General features: G+C 32.0%; 1 protein-coding gene across 2 annotated transcripts; it reads right to left on the bottom strand.

The window, feature by feature from the left end:
* Nucleotides 1-1,176: 1,176 nt before the first annotated feature.
* On the bottom strand, nt 1,177-11,413 carry LOC127728385 (putative ferric-chelate reductase 1). Of its 2 annotated transcripts, none has more exons than XM_052235735.1 (5): nt 10,846-11,413; nt 9,274-9,502; nt 8,312-8,382; nt 2,360-3,373; nt 1,177-1,279 (listed from the first exon to the last, which is right to left on the bottom strand). In XM_052235735.1, the coding sequence occupies exons 1-5, from the start codon at nt 11,090-11,092 to the stop codon at nt 1,200-1,202; spliced, it is 1,641 nt and encodes a 546-aa protein (XP_052091695.1). In that variant the 5' UTR covers nt 11,093-11,413; the 3' UTR covers nt 1,177-1,199. The 2 variants fall into 2 exon arrangements, with proteins under 2 accessions (XP_052091695.1, XP_052091697.1); XM_052235737.1 differs by lacking the exon at nt 2,360-3,373 and adding an exon at nt 5,252-5,275 and having other exon boundaries at nt 10,846-11,412.
* Nucleotides 11,414-18,466: the final 7,053 nt, after the last annotated feature.

The raw sequence follows: 18,466 nt of genomic DNA, 5'->3' as shown, positions 1-18,466 counted from the left end.
AAAAAAAAGGGTAGTAGGGTAGTAGCACTTTAAAAGGACAAGGTTCCACGATTTGATGATAAAATGGGAACAGAATGTCAAATAAAAAATTAATTTGAACATTACCAAGCTATAACACTATCAGATAGTTTTCATTTTTTCTCATTTCTTCTCAGTTATTTAATGTGCGTTTTACAGAGACCTTAGACCCGGTCTAAAAGTGCTCAAAAAGAAAATTCTAAATTAGGTTCTTCCTTGATTGAATTTTTAAAGGATGCTGTTAATATTTAATTTTAAAAAGTGGATTGGTAGTAGGGCAGTAGCTCTTTAAAGGACCAGGGTTCCACGATTTGCAGCAAATGGGGCACAGAATGGTGCAGTACCCGGACTTTTTATTTTCAGTATGTGTAGGGCGTTTAACCCCCTCTAGTCTAGATAGACAGAACTTTTGTGTCGTCCGACCTACAGCATTGGTTGCTGTGTAGAACGTTTTACACTACCAATTTCTATTACTTTATTAGATGAGCATTTAGAAAATAAATAAATATTAAGTGATGCTCGATGCCAAACTATTAGTATATAAGAACACACGAATTGCCCAAATACACATTATGTCACCTGTATACAAAAAATAAGATAAAACCCAACTGTATGAGGGTCTTAACTTCTGATTTTCTCAGCAATTTAATGAGGTCACCATTTTTTTATTTTCTTTTTACTCAGTATCTATTTTAATCTCCGGAAATTCTGCTCAAATCACCTCTGCATTGAATAACAGTTTAATGTTTTGTCTTTGGACCTCAAATTTCATTATTGAATTTGCCGTAGACTTTACTGACGTTACAATGGACATATTTGCGCTAAAAGTTTTAAGACTTTCTGGCGTCTTAAGGTGGACACGTTTCGGCGGGTAACAATTGTCGTACACGTTTGGTCAAGGAAACAGTCAGACACGTTTTAGCGAAGGAAATACTTGGAAACGTTTGGGGGATTGAAATTAAATATTTTGGCGAGATATGATTTTGTGGACTGGTTTAGGCGAAATGAACACGTTTTGGGGGATAATACACATTTGAAAGATAGACACGTTTGAGAGGGTTACATATCAATATGATAAATTATTTCAAAGTTTTGGACAACTCCTGTCAAACCAGGAGCTCTTCGTCGTATAAATTATTACGGCTGCATGATTATCAATTAAAACAGACCAATCTTATTTATTACAGAATTATACAAACAAGAGGTATTAACATAACTAAGGTAGATATCACAGCTGTGCATCCAGAATTCTTGCCGTCATCTAAAAAAAAAAACATAAACTGAGCTTATTATAACTCATAAGGTAATCTACCTTAATGCATTGACTTACAATAGATGTTTTGGAAACAAAATGTATTTTGAAGAGTTGGGAGGATATAGATAATGGTATAGAAAATTGAGTGATATTCCAACAGGACAACTCATAACCTATTATTTTATTACACTGAAAACAATATTAGTCCTTTTCAGTGCCGAAATAACATAAAAAATGTGGTGCACACTTTAAAATAACCGCGCTACGGGGGTTATTCAGTGTGCACCACATTTTTGATGTTATTTCTTCATAGACAGAAAAAATATTACAGTCATTCCTTAATTGACCGTTACAGTCTATCTTTAATCATAAAAGTATGGCATTTACCAAAAAAACATTAAATTTGTGTCCAATACCTTAATAGGAACAATCTGTCTATTATATACAGCTTACTTCATTTGAACTTTGGTGAATAGTTGTCTCATCGGCAATCATATCACATCTCCTTATTTTTATTTAATTTAGTTTTGGATGTAACACGTCTTCTGATTGACTGAAAGTTTTTTTTGTCTATCAGCACATAGACATAACTTTGTCGTGTGACCTTGACGTCATCAATGTATTTTTCATAATTTACTCCTTAAAAATGGAATTTATAATTAAATTATAAAGAATGACTACGCGGGTTTTTCAGTGTGCCCCACGTGTTTGATGTTATTTCTTCATAAACAGAAATAATATTACAGTCATTCCTTAAATAGATGCGTTTTGAAGCGACTTGGCATAATAATAAAAAAAAAAGGAAATATATGAGCTATACAGAAAAAAAAAACATCTGATGCAGTGCTTAACAGAATAAAAAAGTTTTTGAAGAGAAAGCAAAGCTTACATGATGCTTGAAATCAAGTGAACGTAATGTGTTATGAGTAATGGAATTTCAATGGTTGATAAATAATTAACAAAAATAATGGTTAATTCACACCTGTAATCAACAGGTATGTTTGTCCGTTGTGTCAAAGCTTTTTGCAGGGAATCCGATTATCTGTCGGCGTGTACTTTTCAACGACAGTAAAACAATATACTTACCATTAAGTTGACGAAATTCATTATCCTTTCTTATAGACGCCGCTAAGTTATTAGATTGCCGTTCTCCAATACTGTTAATTGACTTGGCTAAATTAGTAGTTTGATTAATACGGTTAAGCTTAGTAACTGGGTTAGTGGTTACTCCCATTGATATTGTTTTCGAAATTGGTAATGGCGGTGGAGTCCGAATTGTCGTTCTTACTTCGATTGTCTGCGCTACAATTTCTGGTTGAATATCGGGTAACATTCCTGGATTCGTAAGATCAGTAGATACTGATTTCATTTTCGGATCACTTATTTGTGCCCCACCTGTTAAGATTAGTAAACTGTTAGGTTGTTGTTTACTTGTCGATTGTTGTACCGATGGTGAACGCACAGGCAAATTTTGATTACTTATATTTACTGAGTTAAGCTGCTCATTTGGTAAAATGTTCGATGTTATTTGTCTATTTGTAGACACAGGTATCATTATTTGTTGATTTCTTTGTAAAGATAAACTTTTCTTCATTGAAGTTCTAGAGTTTGTTACTTGTTGGTTACTAGAAATTAAGGATGTTTGCGCTCCAGTCAATTGATTACGTGCTTGAATCATATTAGTTGGGCCTGTGTTTAAAGCAGGTTGTAAACGTTGCATATTAGTTAAACTATTTAACGATGGTTGGACAATATTGTTCGTTGATGGAGATTGCACCCCGTTATTCGTTTCAGAAGCAATTTGTTGTACATTACTTCTGACATTTCCAATAATTCTATTATTTGGTTGCTGATTTGACTGGCTCTGCAAACTAGAGGAAAGTACATTTGGATTTGCTGGCTGATTTAACGACCGACTGTTAACTTGCTGATTTGGAATAATCTGCCGCAAGGAAGATGACGGAACCTTTCTCGGATTACTTCTCCAAGTGTAATCAAATGGTTCTTGTGGAGACGGCTTTAGAATAAACATTTTACGAGGCCCAGAGAGTGGTTGCTGAATAACGTTTGATGTTTTTCGTTCGTTATCTTGGCGTACAACTGAAATACGTAATATACCAAATAATAAAGTTACTCGTCTACTAACGTTGTGTCTATAATACAGTTCTGGGCTAGGCAAACTTACTTTGTGCCTCATGAATCGTGCGTTGAAATGGGTTCACTAAAATACATTCATGCACATGCAAAGCTGTTAATATCATACATCATAGTCTTTTTTTTTAGATGTTAAACCCTACCCTCCTAATAATTGAATTAATCCAACAAAAGCCAAAGAAATCAAAAATAAAATCTGTTTCATTTTAGACATTCTAAACAGTTCGATGGATACAACATTTTGTGGATCTGTTTGCTTTTTAAATGTAACTAAAATGTTTACAGAGTTGACCAATTAACCATTCAGGCACATTGTTCACAGTGCTTATATGAAATTAATATAGGGAACTATATCATTTTTACAGTTAAAAACTGATCTCGAATAACATTTTTACAGTACGGTTTCCATTTTTCTTTGAACCCATAATCTATTATTAATAGGGATCACCCATAGTTTATAATACAAGAACACAAGTGATGTATTTGCCATGTATTTTGGTTTTCTTATATTGTAGAAAATACGGTGTACTACAAAGCCTCACATACTCTATATTAACTGCATATTACAGAAAACATAAATTTTCCATTTTGTAATATATTAAATTGACAAAAAGTATCATAAATATTCGTTCTTGTATTACAAATACAGGAAAATACATAGCATACCTGGTGTATCATCGTTTGTCAGTTCGACTGGTGTGTACCTTTGTTTAATGGTGCTATTGAATCTCAACAACGTTGGGAAATACCGTTTTGCTTCATAAGTTAAGTTTATACCCCAAAATTAATTTAAAAAATCATAAACTTTAAGTAAATTGATTCATTCTTTACACTTATCAATATTGTTTGTGACAAATACTAACAAAACAAGTTAATGCTAGAAAAATATAATTATTAATAGATATTTTGCAACAATCTGTATATTTTTTTCATCACAGGTACATGTTGACTGGTTTATAGTTGTTTACATTTTTTGTTATTATAGTTCACGTCAAAATGCCAGATTTTGATTGGATAATACGAAGGTGATAATTTACTCTATTCCATGGTTTAGCGGGAGACAATTTGTTGAATGTCACCCTCTCGTGCAGACCAATCAAAATCGATAATTAAAGGACTATGAATTGAATTTACATCAATAAATTAAAGACAATGCTCAAGGTCTACGTTTTGGCCTCAGAAAAACTTTGTTCATAGACAAATAAAAAATAAATGTCTTGCTTCACTTCTGTTGTTTTTATAATAACTGTTACGTTGTTGTGTACGTGACGTCATAGTTAAGTACTTTTAATTTAAAATTTAACAATAAAAGACAGTAATGATTGAACATTCAGTATAATAAATTAAAAAGCACATAGCTGAGAGGGTGATAGAGCAGATTGGTACCTCTCGAAAATGCATTGCAAACCTCGGCTTCGCCTCAGTTGACAATTTTTTTCTCGGGGTAACAATCTGCTCTATCACCCTCTCAGCTATGTGTTATTTATATATTATCTTTGATCATTGCTTTCTCCAAATATACATTGGATGATTTTCTAATATAAAGAATATTAATAATTATTGACGATTACAAAAAACATAGCAGGTAGATGCAAACAAATCAAATACTCCTTCTTACTCTTAAGACAAAACATTGAAAATGCCTAGAATGAGAACATAATGGAAAAAAGTCTACAAACACGTTAAAGTTTACGGAATTATATACCGATGTTGTGTTTTAGTATTCTGTAACTCCTTTCCAATACAGAATCATTAAAGTTTAATAGGTAAGGTAGGCGAGTTAGTATTTTAATATTGAATACATGATGATTCACACCAATATACCTTTTTTATCTCGTGTTGTCGTAACTGAAATTTGTCAAAATATGTACAGTTATTAGTTGTTTAAAACATTTGTCATATTTGAATGAATTAACTTTCCAAATAGTATCGAAAGATAAGAATAATCTGTTAGTTAATTATCAAGTATTTGCACTTAATGCAACATACATACTGTACATGTATCGACATTGTAGCCTTAAGACCAACCATGTAAAAAGATCTGTTACTTATTTTAGATTGAAACATGTCAGAATATTGATTTACAGCAGGTGCACATTTAAGATAACCAATGAGCAATCAATCACTTTGAATTCTTTGTGTTTTTTTTCTATTTCCTAAAAAATATACCATGTAGTTTTGTAACAAGAGTGACATCTTATGGGCGAAAATGAATAAAATTTGAGAAGAGCCAACACAATGGTACTCTGTAAACAACGAGTATTTGTCGAAATCAAATCAATATTTTTGAGAATCTTTTCCATTACTATTAGGGTTACAATTTAAGAGAGTGAACTGCTAATCATTATAAAAAAAACTTTTGAATTCATTAACAGCTTTAGACGATTTCTGTAGTGTTTTAAAGTATTAGCATGTCCACACAGTCTATCACTATCATTTTACTGAAGGTTTACTTTAATAATTACTTTTCTTTACATCTTACTTATTATTTTTACATCATAATTGTATCTCCATGTATTAATATTTATATGAAAATGTAAATAATATTTCAGTGTAAGCAATGATCTTTAGATATAGTTGAAGGTATGTTTTTGGCAGAACTTTTCATTTGGAATGTTTGGAACCAATCCATTGTATACCACTGACCAGGTCAAGATGTTTACCTCTGAGACCAAAGAAACCTTGGATTTATATAGTCTTGTATTCTAAACTTAAACAATCACAGAAGCCTTGAATTAAGTGTTCTGTAAAGGAAAATATAAATAAGATGTGGTATGAAAAGGCTGTTTACAATATTTGAAAGTAACAAATATCCAATAAAAGTGAGCTCCCTTTACGCCGTTCAACATTTTTTGAATGGCTTGTTTTCCATAATACTGTAAGATGGTTTTGGCCTTGATACCAAGGTATAAACCGATACTTAGGTCAGTTATTCGTCTTACCTTGGGAAATTATTTCACCAATATTGATGGATATGAAATGCAAGACATATGCTCTCTATATTTGTTTTCATCAATTACATATTGTATCTAGTCCATACACTGCATATTTAGTATCGATCTTCCTCGGCAACATTATTTCGAGTGTATAATACGTGTATTTAAAGAGGTGACCTATTTATACATAGTGTTTTTAGAAATATACTGAACATTGCACTCTCCCTATACGAGACATTGCATTCATGGTTCCCTTTCCAACTGGAGGTGGCTGCGTATTTGAAAATCCCACACAGCCAAACAGACGCCCCTCTTAAGTATGGGTTTGCTATCGGATTGAAGAATTCATGCCCCGAGTCATCCCTCCTCGCAAACAGTCCATGATTGATCTGTAAATTTCTGTTGCACCCAACATAACCTTATTAACGTTCAATGTAATTAAAATATATATTTCTGATTTCGTTATGCTCATAAGAGGAGTACGCGAGTTACAATTTTTTATCAGATTGATTTACGTTTTACAGTCAAAATGTCAAACCTTCATCCCTGTCGACTCACTTTGCAAAAACATGTATATGATTTATTCTCGCCCCAAATATGCATGAAATGTTTGCAATTGGACGTTAAATCTATAACAACCACTCGATATATTTACATTCCATATATAAACATTTTGTGAGGTTGCTTTCTCATTGACGTTTACTATAAATCCCATTTTTTTTTTATTTAACCTGACCGAACTGAGCGAGCGCTTGAAAAAGCAACTGGAAAATGTGTACTTTTACATTGATATATAACTTAAACTTATTTACATGTGACATCATTTTGTAGATAAAGTAATACTTTATCAGATCATTCTATTAAGCCGTGTTTATAAAATTTGCCAAAAAAACAAACAAAAAAAACAATGACAACTACATGTACCCTGGTAAATTTCTAATGCAGTCATGATATGGAACACTCTTATCCTGTTAGCAAAATTTTAAACATTAAAATATTATCTTTTCTGTGGTAAGCTTGACCTCTTTCTGTAATATTTAGTATTTATCAATCGAATTTCATTATCCAAGTACTAGTATGTGCGAGCTATCAAGTTTTATTCGCTATAAACGAAGTAAAACCATACTAAATATTACACATATGTACTTTCACTACATACTGTAATGTACATAATGTACTACAATCTGTTGATACCTATAGTTTGGCATTGCACAAGGTCATGTTTTTCTCTGACTGTTAATGACATCCATTGGATGTTCAATGTGTACTGAATGATATTTTAGTCTTAGATACATGAATTTTTTTCATTAGTTGTTATTGGCGTTGAACTAGCTGTTAATAACTGTGAGTACTCTCAGATCTGTACTTAGTGTTTTTTTGGGTTTTTTTTGGGATGTATAAGTACCCTTCCACGTTCACTTTGTGTTTCTGATAGATGTATTTCTTTTTGTATCCATCTGATGAGTTAAGCCTTTTTCAACTGATTTTATAGTTTGTTCTTATATTGTACTGTTACACCACTGTCCCAGGTTAGGGGAGGGTTGAGCGTTCACAAACATGTTTAACCCGCCACGTTCTTTATGTGCCTGTCCCAAGTCAGGAGCCTGTAGTTCAGTGGTTGTCGTCGGTTCATGTCTGTCATATTTGTTTTTCGTAAATTATTTTGTTACAAATTAGGCCGTTAGTTTTCGCAATTGAATAGTTTCATATTTTTCATGTCGGGGCCTTTTATAGCCGACCATACGGTATGGGGCTTTCTCATTGCTGAAGGCCGTACGGTTGCCTATAATTGCTTACATCCACTTCAATTGAACTTTGGTTGATAGTTGTCTCATTGGCAATCATACCACATCTCCTTTTTTTTAACAAATGCATATTCAATCATGGACAATTGCTTTGTTAAACTACAAATTCATCTGTTTTTAGTATTTTTGATGTGTTTACTTACTGCCTATAGGATTTATTTCTGTTGACATCACATCGGTGTAGATCGTTCTTAGATCCTGAACAATTGTAGATCTGAAACGAATAGAACGATCTTATTAAAGTGACATGTAGTAGACTCTTTTTTTATTGATAGCTAGCACATTTCCCTGCAAAAGTCGTTTGGAAAGGACATTTTCCCGTAGATGCGTATTACTTGTATAGTTCCGTCAAGATGTTACAATTCAGAAGGGTCTACATCATCATCGTCATCATCAATGAATAATTTTGATTTAGTGCTTACGGGTATATATTTTGCTCAACATTAAAAGCATAAACACAATAATTCACAATACTTCATATTGAGTTATGTTCTATATTACATTTGATGTCGAAATTGCTTAAATGAAAACGACTTTTAAAGATGAACAATAGATGTATAATTGTCATGGAATCCGTTATCACTTCGTAGGATAGGGTAGCACCTTCATTTTTGTCGGATCCCAATCAATTAAGATGAAGGTTTTCACTCTTCAAAACTGCGGATGATTTCGATAATCTAAACAAATATGTATTGCCGTATTAGAGACCATTTCATCGAGGGAGGGACATGTAGAATATACCGTTTTAATTCTTGCTATATTGTATCTTTCATCTTGTCAAATTTAAATTAAATTTGTATGAAGGATTTACTAAAAAAAAAATCCGTACATGTATTTATTTTATTAAGTCCTCTTCTCATGTGTTTCAAGGGTTTCCTTTTATCAAAAATAAACTTGATGGGGATTTATAAAAAAAAAATTCTATATTAATTACTAGTATGTGGATGGCGTGGGGTTTGCGAGTTTGCTCACTAAAAGTTCTTTCATCTGCACTAAAATCATCATATTTTACCGTATGTTTTGTTCAAACGTTTAGAAATCATCAAGATTTAGAAAAAGGTATCCGTCATGAATTGTGTAAATTTGACTTTTCGACAGTACTTACAAGAACCGGAAGGATTCTCTCATGTTAGGTTCAGGAAGCCATTGGAATTGTACAACTGTTCTGTCGTTGTTTGTGGAATGAGTCAGAGATTGTCCATTTTGACAAGCAACAGTTTTAGACACCATGTTTCCCAATGGGATAAATTTGCCAAAAGATTTTACACCTCCGAACTCTGTCCTGGCTTGAATTATAAATCCTCGGAAATAACGAGAAAGCCCACGAATCGTAACTGAAAAAAAACTCATAAATAATAACGAAAGACACAAAAATGTATCACATGAAATTGATAATAATAAGAAGAAAGTGAAAATAATTTCGGGTAATTCTATGTACATTCAGGTGCATTTGTTTATTTATTTTAATAAACATTTACCAATGGTCTGAATTAGGACGTTTAACTTATGTTATATTATGAGTTTAAAGTTGCAACAGAAAGATTATTGGTTTCCAAAAAAATAGGTTTATGATAACTTTTGTTATTGCATACACATTTTTTTACAAATTCATTATAGTTTCCCTTTCTTTGTTTCTGTTCGAAGGTTGGCTGCACACTTGGCGAGCTGCTCCCATAATGATATGGTGTGTTTATTGTATGTATACGTACTAGCTTAAGTGTTGTGGTTTAGAGATTAAATATTTTATGTTTTGGTGAGGAACGAATGAGACCATGAATTTATTCATTCCTGTTATTAATACATGTGCCTATGTTACCTATTCACGTGTTCATTCGCCTGTCTTTGTTTATATATTTTGATAAACATTTACCATAGGTCCGAATTTGACCATTAAATTATGTGGGAAAAGATTTCTTTGTTTATCAAAGTACAGTTTATAATCACTCGAAGCTTAGTTTTCATTGCAGCTATTCCAACCTCCAACCCCTAATTATTTGTATGGAAAATTTGTATTTTGTTTTCATTTATTTTTATATTGACTGTTTCTGTTTTGTCTTTGTAGATATTTCAAAATGGCAGCGACCAGTGCAGACTATTTCTATGTTGTTAAATAAATGTTATTTATAAATTAGCTGTTCTCCTGGCGAGCATATTCCATAGCGATATCATCGGGTTTCTTTTATGTACGTGGTTTAAGGATTAGATACTTTATGTTCGGTTGAGGAACAAATGAGAACATAAATACCGATTTCATAGCTTAATCAAAACATGTCCAAAGTTCGATGCCAGAAGCAATATATGTCATGAAGTTTTATCATTTTCGTTAATTCCCACATGCATATTACCCTGCCAGGCAATACTTTAAACACATTTTCAAGAGAAAATCGAAAAGTTATATACAAGGGAGGAAGCAATTTCTTGATTTTGAATCACAAATTTAATTGCCGTTTTAAAGTTTTTATTAAACAAAACTACATTAAAGACACCATTAAATTACGGCAAATTAATTATTTATTAGGGTCTACAAAAATTATATAGAATAGATCGCATATCATAAAATAGATTAAATTTCCGATGATTTTCAACAAATCGAAATACGTAGAAATTTAATTCTAGTACTGTCTGAATGCTGGCTAATCGTTTTGTAATTTGACTGTTTCGTAATATATTACTTTACCTGTAAGAGGAGCTCGTCGACAGTCTATTGGCATTACACACGGTTGGTAAACTCCTGTAGATAATTCTATTCTGAAGGGTGCCGGACCTTGTTGGTTTGGAAACTGCTGATTAGTGGTAGGGTCAGAATGTATTGGTTGTAAATTAAGACATGAATCTTCTGTCCTTGGAGCTCCATTCGGGTATCCTTGTATCAGATTCACGAAAATCAAATACACAAAACACAATTGCAACAAATAAAAATTCATTATGACACAAAATTAAACTTTCCAAAAATATCCTTTCGTTTAAATCAACATCAATGTCTAACCAAATTTTTTATTAATTGGTCATTTGCAATCAATCAAATTTCGACAGGTATGTATGCCCTGTCAAATATATATGTGTACTAGTTTCATAATTATGTAAACTCCATATTAAACCTTCACAAATAGTATTTTGCAATTCCTCATGTCCTTTTTTATAAATAATTATGTCCAAAAATAATGAAATTCACTTCTAGTTATTAATGAAATTGATTTCATTAATAAATTTTGTTTTCGTACATGTTTTTGTAGTTTCTATCAAATGTGCTATGTCTGTATATCAAACATATGTTATCACGACTTCCGGGTATAAAACGTGTAGTAAGGGAAGGTATATGTGTTGTAATCGCGGTCTTCCCATACAAACTTCTTTACATCATCATTTTGATTTACATAAACATTAAAATAAACAGCTGTGCCATGAGCGCATGATACGCCCGTCGCTTTTTCAATAGATATAAACCAGTCACCAAAGTTCCATGAAAACTGCTCAAAGCATTTTTGAGTTATTGTCCGAAAACTGGAAAATCCCCCTTTTTTACACTCAACTTTTTTCTCAGCGGTTACAAAACTGGTTGTCGAAATCAACATAAAATTGAATCAGTAGTCCACAACTCCGACAATAAAGTACATTATTCTTTGATGTTGATACAGATACATATACAGATAACAACAGTGTCCTAAAACTATGACAATGTCACTTTATAAATTACATTGTTTCAAGCATCACCGTACGTCAATCTATGTGCGATAGAACAGTTGATTGGATACTAGCAGAAGTCCATTACTAGGACTTTTGATACTAGTGACAGTTAAACATGCCTTCATAAAATGATGAACTATCATGTAGTGGCATGTCGATGTACTCTAAATATGCTTATTGTAATATACTGTAATATAAGTCTTTCTTCGAAAAACAAAATGGCTTATGCTGAAAAAAAAACACAGTCATAGTGGTTTTTTTCAGTTTCTTTGAAAACTTTATTTTTCTTTCGACTTGAAATTTAAAAAAATATGTTATGCCCGGAGTTATGAAACTGTTCAAATCTTGAAATTTTATTAATTTAAACAATTTTGATCTATGGACGATAGAAAGAAGTACGAGCAAACGAAACCTTAGTTTTTCTTTCTGAAGACAATTTCGATTGGAACTAATTACTTTATTTAGCAGTGAAACAACCTAATCAAAATACAGACCCCATGTCCATTCATCTTGGAATCGAAAGAAAATATGAATGTTGAACTGGCTAAATTAATCAATAATATATGGCCCAAACTGCTCACATAGCACATGAATTATTCGATGTAAAACAAAACGAACCAACTTCAATTTACATGTATCTTATTCCTCAAATCTGAATAATTATAGACTGGAAAAGAAGGAACATGGTGTATAAATAATTAACCCTCAACACAAAATCCGTACATGCAATTGGCAATACCAAAGGCAACGGAACAGTACTGTTATTGCTGTTCTTCATCTGAAAGACACACGCTGAGGCCTGCTTAATTTGTATTTCAGGTCAATAGCTAAAATTATAAATGCAGTTTTGGTTCTTGAAAACTCTGTAGTTTTTGACATTCTGAAATTGAAAATTTTCTTTGCTTTTCGATTTACAAGAATTAATTCAATTATACTCATAATAGAATTATTCTAAGTCTTTAGTAAATCACAGCTTTTAAATATAAATCAGACTTAGACAAAATTAAACCTTATAAAAAACAAAATGTTAACATTTTGCAATTATTTTTTGTTTCCTTCCGTTATCGATCATTCTAAAGCTCATGTATAAATGTATATGTTAATTGAATATTGTGCAGTGTTTTAAATGATCAACAGGAAATACCACTTGTTGAAAGTCACAAATGATGGTCAAAATATATCATGAAACAATTACCATACTTCATTTTACTTCTCGGGTCGGTGTGCCATGAAATAATGTATTAGAAGTAATTCGGGATAAGAAATGTCAAAATTGATAAGTTTTACATTGCATTTAAAAAAAATCCTTTGCAAGAGTATTATACGATTAAAAATCATCGCTCGCTGTTGGAAGTTCAGTTTCGCCCCTTTTCGTTCTTGTCATGAAAAGATATTCAAGGGGTTTCTATTGTTTACCTCAGAAAATCAAATAACGGACATATTATTTACATCTCAACCTGAGAACGAGTTGCTCATTTTCTCCTAGCAATGTTTATCTTTTGTTAGATGTTGTACTTTCAATGGTATTTATAAACGCAGAGTAAAATTTTAAATGTTTGGTATAGGTTTGTTAAATCATTCATATTCAAAACAAAATGTCAGAAGATAATGGAAAATGTCAGAGAATAATGATATAAGTTTTAAAACAAGAGGAAAACCAAACACATCTTTAATTAAAATTGAAAATCCATTAGATTAAAAGTCAAATTGACCTCTAAAATTCTTTTCACACTGAACAAGTACATTACCGAAACATCTCAATATGTTCGAATAGAGACCGTTTTTAAACGCGTACTGGACATAATTTTTATATTTCTATTCAGAAATTCTACATTTTATCAACCGTTTGTGAACCATTTTTTAAGGTTATGAATCCGTGGCTTCATTGCATGTTCAATGCAAAAATAAATTGAATTAATATTTTTGTTTACAGTATACAGTATCTTGTGTGTGAAATACCGGTAATTTTAATGAAAGCTTTTTGAAGGTCGTTGATAGGACGCCAATTCATGAGAGCGTGACAAATTGTCACTAATGTCCAATCAGTTTTTCTGTTGTACAAAATTTGACGTGCGGTGATGCTTGAACAGTGTAAATTACATTGGCATAGTTTTATGATATTGTCTTAGAACATTTAAAGACTATTGTGACTGTCTTCCTGATTCAAAACTAAATTGATTTAGAAAAAGTACTTTGCAACAGATGAGAAAAAGTTGAGTGTAATGAATTAAACCCTATAACTCGGAAACGCAAAATATAAAATTTATAAAAATCGAAAGGGAGCTCACGTCAATAGATATAAACAATTCACCAAGTTTCATGCAAATTGGTTAAAGCGTTTTTGAGTTATTGTCCGACATGTTGACGACAGACGGACGGACAGACAACGGTATACCATAATACGTCCCGTAAACGGGCGAATAAAAATGGAACTGTTTATTCACTTTTGATACTAGTTAATAATTCAAAAAACCATTTCGTAATTTTTATAAAAAAAAAGGTTGAAATGTAAAACATGTTTTAAAAGAGGCACATTGTTCAAGTTATAGCAGTTATTTGCTAAGGAAATTAAAAAAAAAGATTTTATTTTTCAGGGATGTGTTACTTAACTGCTTGCAAATAAAGGGACTAAGAGTCAAAGGAATAAAAAAGAGACCGTTTTTTCCCCATCTATATTTAGTGTAGGTTCACAAGAACTAAAGGAACGTGATTTGTCAAGTTAGTACCCTCATGTCATATACTACATGTAGTAATAAAATGGAATAATCTTTATTTTGAATTTTTGGTCAACGTATTTGAAAGTACTGTAAATATTAATATTGTATTTAATCATCAATATTATTCATAATCATTTTAGAAATTGATCAAATAAATGATCCAAAAATGTTCATATGTTCAATGTAGTAATAATGATTTACATTTCAACTTTTTTTTCTATCTTAACCGTTAAAGGCGTTGATCGGATCATCCCAATTACACTACAGTTGATTTATATTTAGTTTATATATTGACTATTTTAATCAAATTTCCTTACTATAAAATTACTTTACCTGAATATGCCCATTATACATTATAAGAATAAGTGGTTTGACCTATACATCTACTTCAAATACCTTATTTGAGCAAAAAAGGAGGTATAACAAAACCCATTATATCGACCCTGCAATAAAAAAAAAAGTAAAATTCTTCAATCCTTTCAAAGATACTGATGCTAGTTTTAATAAAATGGATGTATATTCTTGACACTTTCACAAAGGACTTTCTTAGGTAAGTGATATTCTTACGTCTTGTGTAAATTACTTAAGTTTCAACCATACTGAGGAAATCTTAAGAAAGACTGTAATCAGAATGCTAACTCGTCGGTCGCATATAGTCAAAATATCAAATTTGTTTGAAAATTTAAACTGATTGAACAATGGTCGTTTTTCACGTGCTGAGTGTTACATTAAAGGAGTTGAAAATACTTAATAATTATAATATCCAAAAAAGCCGAATTGGGGAAAAAGAGAAAAGGTTGGAGGAGTATGAGAAAAAAGAATATATTTTGACAGCAACTGTTCTTTCGTTGTAACTTCGGGTGACAAAGGGGCCTGGCAGAAAATAAAAGACAACAACATAAAAATGCAGGAAATACCATAAAAAGTGATGTAGGAGATATTCAAAAATAAGACGGACATATTATTAGTCATGATAAATTTATCGTAAAAGAAACATTTAATAGATCCATCAATGTTAAACGCATCAGCGGTAATATTTTAAAATGACCCATAAGCAAAATATCTTAAACAATATACATCATGTCTACAATGTCGTCGGAAATTTTTTTGCAATCATTTTGAAATATAGATAGCTAATTCGGCAACGCTTTTCAAAAATTTCCGTGTACTTTATAAAGGTTCGCATCTGTATCATGATATTTCCTTTGGTCATACAAAAAAAAATATACTTGTGACTTTCCCCGCTTTTTAAGACAGGCATTATATAGTGATGGAGGGAGTATATCCGTCGAACGTCAGTCTGTCCGTCCTTCTGTCCCAATTTTGTATCAGTAACTCCTCCTTTGCAGAATTGTATGAAACTTCCACAGAATCTTACTCATATGGTGTAGTTTGCACTTCTTATTCCATTTCTTCGTCTGAATGATTTTTAGCCATCACTTGGCGTCCGTCGTCGACGTAAACTTTTTAAAAGATCTTCTCTGAAACTACTGAACCAATTTCAGCCAAGCTTTGGGCGATGGATCTTTAGGTTATCTAGTACACGTATAAAGATTGTTATTGCCCTTAAATGAAATTTTTTAGGGCTTATTTTCATGTTTTTGCCTATTAACTCAAAAAAAAATATTAGATAACTAAATATTGGATGGGCAAAAAATGATCAGCAATACAAGGTCTATAAGAATTACAATACACATGTATGACCGAAATCAATGGATGACCCTTATAGAGTTATTGGCCATAAATCACGATGTTTGACTCATTTTAGCGTTAAACCTATTATCCCTAAAACCTATACTAGATATAGGTCAAAATCTAAACAGCAAAAAATAATCAGAAATACAAGATCTACAAAAGTTCTAAACAACCGAAACAACTGGATGAACGATTTTTGACCAATTTACTTGTTTATCATATTCTTTTTCCAAGATCTTCTCCCTTAAAACTACTGATTCAATTTTAACCAAACTTTGGGTGAATGGTCCTTATGGTATGTAGTATAGAATGTGTGTTTTTTTTCAGTCAGTCAAGAAACATAACCACCATGACTAAAATAGACCATAAGGGTACATTAACTGTCTTATATATATATATATATAAACATGTCTAAATTGAAAACAACGTTCAAACCTATGATTGCGTTGGATAAAAACCGCAATTTTTATACGTGTGCATGTAAAACAAATTTCTTGGTAGAGGGGTCTAAATACAGCACAAACAACATTTTCCAAAAGACCAAAAAGTGAAAAGTATATTTTAACAAAACGCATTTGACTAACAGGTCGAACAACTGATGTTCTTAAACCCTGCTGACTGCCATTGGCGATTGCCAAATAAATTGATCACCAGATGTAACATGGATCTTAATCAAAAATTTAATACCAAACAGAAAACAATAAACTTGCGGAAAAGATGGTATATCGCAAACATAAGGTGCAAAAATTTGTACACCATATCCGGATTTCGACAATTAATGTCTCTTCAGTGATGTTAGGGATCGAAACGGTATTTGGAAGGCCATATAATTTACCTCAATTTAGGATAGACTCTTGAATTTTAAAGAGTCGAAATAGGATGAACGGATCATATAAACCCGAAGGAAAATATAATACAAGCCCAAACGAAAAAATATAAACAAGTCTAAATTGAAAACAACGTTCAAACCTATGATTGCGTTGGATAAAAACCGCAATTTTTATACGTGTGCATGTAAAACAAATTTCTTGGTAGAGGGGTCTAAATACAGCACAAACAACATTTTCCAAAAGACCAAAAAGTGAAAAGTATATTTTAACAAAACGCATTTGACTAACAGGTCGAACAACTGATGTTCTTAAACCCTGCTGACTGCCATTGGCGATTGCCAAATAAATTGATCACCAGATGTAACATGGATCTCAATCAAAAATTTCATACCAAACAGAAAACAATAAACTTGCGGAAAAGATGGTATATCGCAAACATAAGGTGCAAAAATTTGTACACCATATCCGGATTTCGACAATTAATGTCTCTTCAGTGATGTTAGGGATCGAAACGGTATTTGGAAGGCCATATAATTTACCTCAATTTAGGATAGACTCTTGAATTTTAAAGAGTCGAAATAGGATGAACGGATCATATAAACCCGAAGGAAAATATAATACAAGCCCAAACGAAAAAATATAAACATGTCTAAATTGAAAACAACGTTCAAACCTATGATTGCGTTGGATAAAAACCGCAATTTTTATACGTGTGCATGTAAAACAAATTTCTTGTTAGAGGGGTCTAAATACAGCACAAACAACATTTTCCAAAAGACCAAAAAGTGAAAAGTATATTTTAACAAAACGCATTTGACTAACAGGTCGAACAACTGATGTTCTTAAACCCTGCTGACTGCCATTGGCGATTGCCAAATAAATTGATCACCAGATGTAATATGGATCTTAATCAAAAATTTAATACCAAACAGAAAACAATAAACTTGCGGAAAAGATGGTATATCGCAAACATAAGGTGCAAAAATTTGTACACCATATCCGGATTTCGACAATTAATGTCTCTTCAGTGATGTTAGGGATCGAAACGGTATTTGGAAGGCCATATAATTTACCTCAATTTAGGATAGACTCTTGAATTTTAAAGAGTCGAAATAGGATGAACGGATCATATAAACCCGAAGGAAAATATAATACAAGCCCAAACGAAAAAATATAAACAAGTCTAAATTGAAAACAACGTTCAAACCTATGATTGCGTTGGATAAAAACCGCAATTTTTATACGTGTGCATGCAAAACAAATTTCTTGTTAGAGGGGTCTAAATACAGCACAAACAACATTTTCCAAAAGCCCAAAAGAGTGAAAAAGTATATTTTAACAAAACGCATTTGACTAACAGGTCGAACAACAA

The sequence above is a fragment of the Mytilus californianus genome, unplaced genomic scaffold (genome assembly GCF_021869535.1).
Source record: "Mytilus californianus isolate M0D057914Y unplaced genomic scaffold, xbMytCali1.0.p SCAF_2, whole genome shotgun sequence".
Classification (NCBI taxonomy): domain Eukaryota; kingdom Metazoa; phylum Mollusca; class Bivalvia; order Mytilida; family Mytilidae; genus Mytilus; species Mytilus californianus.
Note: the sequence above shows the minus strand (reverse complement) of the source record. Positions and strands in the feature narration are given on the sequence as shown.